Raw genomic sequence first — 4,434 nt, 5'->3', positions numbered from 1 at the left:
TTAGATGCAGAGATCAAGAGAAGCTGAAGCGGTGCGATTAGCAATATCCAGAAATGTGAGAGTGGATAGGTCTGGGGGAACTAAAGATGTGAGATTAGAAATGTCCAAAGAAACTGAGGAGGTGAGGGAAGAAGCATCCTGAAAGTTGAGATTGGAGACATCCAGAAAGGGTGTAGAGATGAGATTAGAAACATCCTCAGAGGCTGATGAGGGTAATTCAGAGGAGCCCTGAAACAAGAAATAGTTAGAATCGATGAGATCTAGTGATTCTGAAGAGGTTGAGGAGGTGTGCTCTGAGACACCTAGTGAGGATGGAGGGATTGTACAGGAAGAGTTTAAGGAAGCTGAGGAAGTGTGACTGGAAACATCTAGGGCGGGTGAAGAAAGACTGGAGAGGTCTAGAGAGTGTGAAGAAGTAGGACTGGAGAAATCTGGGGAAGGTATAGAGGTGAGACTTGAGAGATCTAAGGAGATTGAAGAACTGTCGCCAGAGAGATCCAGAGAGCCTGATGAAGTGAAACTTGACAGGTCCAGTGAAATCGAAGAGGTGAAACTGGAGCGTTCCCAGGAATCTGAAGAGGTGAGACTGGAGAGCTCTAAGGAGATTGAAGAGGAGGTACGGGAGAAGTCTGAAGAGGCTGAAGATGTGAGGCTTGAAAGGTCCAGAGAAGATGAAGTGAGACTAGAGAAGTCCACAGATGATGAAGAGCTCAGACTGGATAAATCCAAAGAATCTGAAAAGGGGATTTTTTTAAAGAGTTCCAAGGAGGCTGAAGTCTTGTCACTGGAGGGGTCCAGGGACGCCACAAAAGTGAGACAAAGTAGGTCCAGGTAGATTGAAGAGATGACACTGAAAAGCCAAGTAAATCCACAACATGACTGTTGTTAAATCAGAAGTATTTTAAACTAAATATCTCTAATAAAACGTCAAAACAAAAAGACGTAATGAACCCAAATAGTACTGCTTTTGAAAATAACTAAGCATACAGTTTTAACCTTTATGTCTCTTAGTGGTTTCTCTTACAGTGCAGAAAACTCTAGTAATAGGAGCTCACAGACCTATTTAGAATATTTCTCTTTTATGGAGGACCAGTACAAAAGTACAAGTACAGTATAATACATACAGTAGTAGATGTTCTTCTGTCCTGGCATGTCTGTCCTTGTTCAGCCAGATTTTAGCATCTATGATAGCCTGACAAGAAATACCCTCCTGTCAAATGCCATCTTCCTGTCCTGAAGGTCTGGAATAAAACAATAGTTATGTAATAGAATGGAAATTGAAATGTTTTTGTTTTTCTTCTCCAGGTTGTAAATGACAACTACAGATCAAACTGGGCCTCTGACTATAAAGGTATGAGGAATTACTTCCTTTTGATTCATAACATCTAACTAAAAAATGTGGATTTTGCTGATGATGCCAACAAAAATGGCAAAACAGTATTTTTCTCTGCAGCGTATGCAGGATTTATTTTTGGAAGTTTGCAGCATGCTAAACTGATTCTGTCACTAAGAAATACACATTTCAGTAACATCAGTTCTACTTGTTTTTCAGATAAAGAGGTCTTATTTTATTACTTTTATTTTATACCTCTGAACATAAAGCCTGTACTGTAATAACAGTGATCTTTAATTTGTGGTTAGTTTGAATTGTTCAGTAAAAATACATTAAAGAAGTTCTGATAGAAGGCAGGCGTCTAGTTAGAAAGGGAATAGAACAGTTTGTATTTCAGTTCATAAAGGTGTATCATAATTATGAGTAGATCAAGAGGCTGATCGACAGCTGCATTCTCTCATCTCAAGACTGCTGCAAAGCAGAGAGTAGTTGAAACCTCCTGTTGTCTTTCCAGACACAGGCACAGGAATGCACATAATGTTTTTCAGAGAGTCATCACAAAAGTATTTTATGGACCAAGAAAGTGAAAGATACACACATACAGGAGGCTGCAGCTTCTCAGATGAATACACCCAAGCTTCACCCATGTTATTACACAACTGATGTCCAGATTCCCACTGAGGTCACCTCTTAACTGAAGCAGGTGTCTGCTCAACATGGACTGAAGTTGACAGGAATTATGTCTTACTATGCAAATACTAAAATTGTGAGGATTTAGCACAACACAAAAATTACCAGATTAAAAAAAAGCTGCTTACGTACCAGTGATGAGGCCTGAAATAGCTCTTGAATACACTTAATATTTATACCTAATGGATCTGTAATTTTGGAGCTCATGCAACATGGTTGTAATTCTATCAAGAGCACAAGTTTGCTTGCTGACTTATATTCTTAAAAAAACAACAAAAATAATTAACCCCTTAAAAAAACACATTGCTATCTAACAACACTATCATTTTGTGATTGACTTTGTTTTTTTAAAAAGATTCTCAAGTGCATTGTACAGGAGAAAACAAATACTTAAACAAAAGGCAAATTACAATAAAATAAAAAGGCAGTATCAACATGATTTCCAACAGACTGTAAATTCCATTATCCCTTCACCATGTTCCTTCTGCCTTAATTTAAAATGGCAAAGTTATTGCACATTTTCCTATGAAATAGCACCGTCAAGAAACATGGAATTATGTCTACTATTGTATAAAATGTACAGGTCAGTAATAATGCTTCCTACCTTTGATTGCTGTCGATTTATCTCCTTTCTCTGCCTGTATAAGCCATACTGGGCTGTGCTGGTAAAGCTCTGCTGTTCTCTCTGCTGATGATCCTAATCTGTTCTGCAGCTACTGGAAATCATGCCATGCTGATGACTATATGGGTCACCCCTATTAAATCTCCTCTTGTCTAAGCACAGCACTCAGCACAGAGCAACAGCAGAAAACATGCTCCGAAATAAGCTCTAATCTTAAAATAAAGGTGCACTTCTGTGCTATTTCCTATTACAGGACAACACTTTGAAGGTTAGTTCATGAAGCAGATGAAGACATTACTTTTTAGCTTTCGGACACCTGGATTCAAAGTAAAAATAATTTTGCAGTGTCATCCAAGTTCTCAGCTGTCCATTCTACAAAATCTGGCATAAATTCCCTCTGGAGGGACCCAACATCTGCAGAGCAGAATTCAGGTACACTCAAGTTTTAAGAATCTTGTGCATTACTTCCTATTTTAATGTGTTTAATAACTTTTGATAGATATGTTACTTTTTAAATGTTGTTATGATAAAATAGCAAGATAATGTAAAACATTCTGCTCACAGTTGATGATAGTATTGAATAGAAGTTTTAAAAATGTCTAGGTGACATCAATGGCTGGAGCCTGTTTCCAGACATTTTTAAGTCTCATATGTGCTTATGCTTCTTTGAAAGAGAAGGGAGACTTAGGATTTTAGGTAAATAAGGGACAATATTATTACATCTCGTGTTGTGGGTAGGAAAATAACATCATCTGTGTAATAGCACCTTGCTTCTGTTTGTTCTATTCTTTCACAGGAAAAGCAGGGCAATTGCATAGCTTGCTGAATGTCCCTCAAAACTGGCAATTAAAAACAGAGGCAATAAAACTGTATAGAGTATCAGGCTAAGGAAGTTAAGTGCTTCTAGTACTTCAGCTAGATCATTCAGAATATAACATGACTATAAAATACAAATAAATTTCAGGTATGGGTTCTGATACATGCTTCCCAATTTCACAACATACCTACTGGATTTTGTTGCAGCTGCCATATGTAAAGGGGTTTAAATCTAGATAAACCAAAGCAGTTATCTCACAGGTAAATAATATCTATATAGTCCCCCAAAAAACATTAACAAGTACTCACCCAAATGATGCTACTTGCTGTATTATAAAACAGATTTCTTACTGGAGTATCCACAAAGTTCAACGGGCTCTAGGAATATTGAAATTCACATCAGGGGCAATTGTTTCATTTAATTTGGTGTAAAAAGGATTTGGTACATGATTAAAAAAATATTTACTACATATGTTGTTAATTTTATTACATTCCAGCTGGTATGTTCAGCTAGATTATATGTATATTATCTAGTTGATACTATATTTTTAGTTCAGTGTTTTTACAGTTTTTGGTTCCAGAACTGTCAAACCTTTCTGGAGAAAAAGAAAATGTAAAAAAGCCATCTTGTGTTGAACTACTTGTGATACTTGTGTCTGAGAAGACAGACTTTAACTTAACAATGGTACTGTTTTACAAAACTGTAATTTTTTCTGTTATAATAACATACATTGTTTACAGCATCAAATACTCTCTAGTAGATGCAATATGAAATTACTGTAATACACAATTGTAGAGGCGATATAATTTCAGCCTACCTACTAAGCTTCATATAGATAAGGAGATCCTCCGTTTCTCCTCTTTCAGTGTGTCTCACCTTGCTGCTGCCTGCATAAAGATTATATCTCTTCTCATATTCATGGTTTTTTTGCTCAACAAGTTGACTTGGCTCAACAAAGGGTGTGAAGACCAT

General features: G+C 36.9%; 1 protein-coding gene across 1 annotated transcript; it reads right to left on the bottom strand.

The window, feature by feature from the left end:
- Positions 1-4,434, bottom strand: LOC309410707 (uncharacterized protein; the record flags this gene model as incomplete). Its single annotated transcript, XM_082007152.1, has 2 exons — positions 1-879; positions 4,339-4,434. The coding sequence occupies 2 exons, from the start codon at positions 4,432-4,434 to the stop codon at positions 1-3; spliced, it is 975 nt and encodes a 324-aa protein (XP_081863278.1).

Source organism: Phaethon aethereus (genome assembly GCF_964289735.1).
Source record: "Phaethon aethereus genome assembly, chromosome: 16".
Classification (NCBI taxonomy): Eukaryota; Metazoa; Chordata; class Aves; order Phaethontiformes; family Phaethontidae; genus Phaethon; species Phaethon aethereus.
The sequence above is the reverse complement of the archived record's forward strand: the minus strand, read 5'-3'. Positions and strand labels throughout refer to the sequence as shown.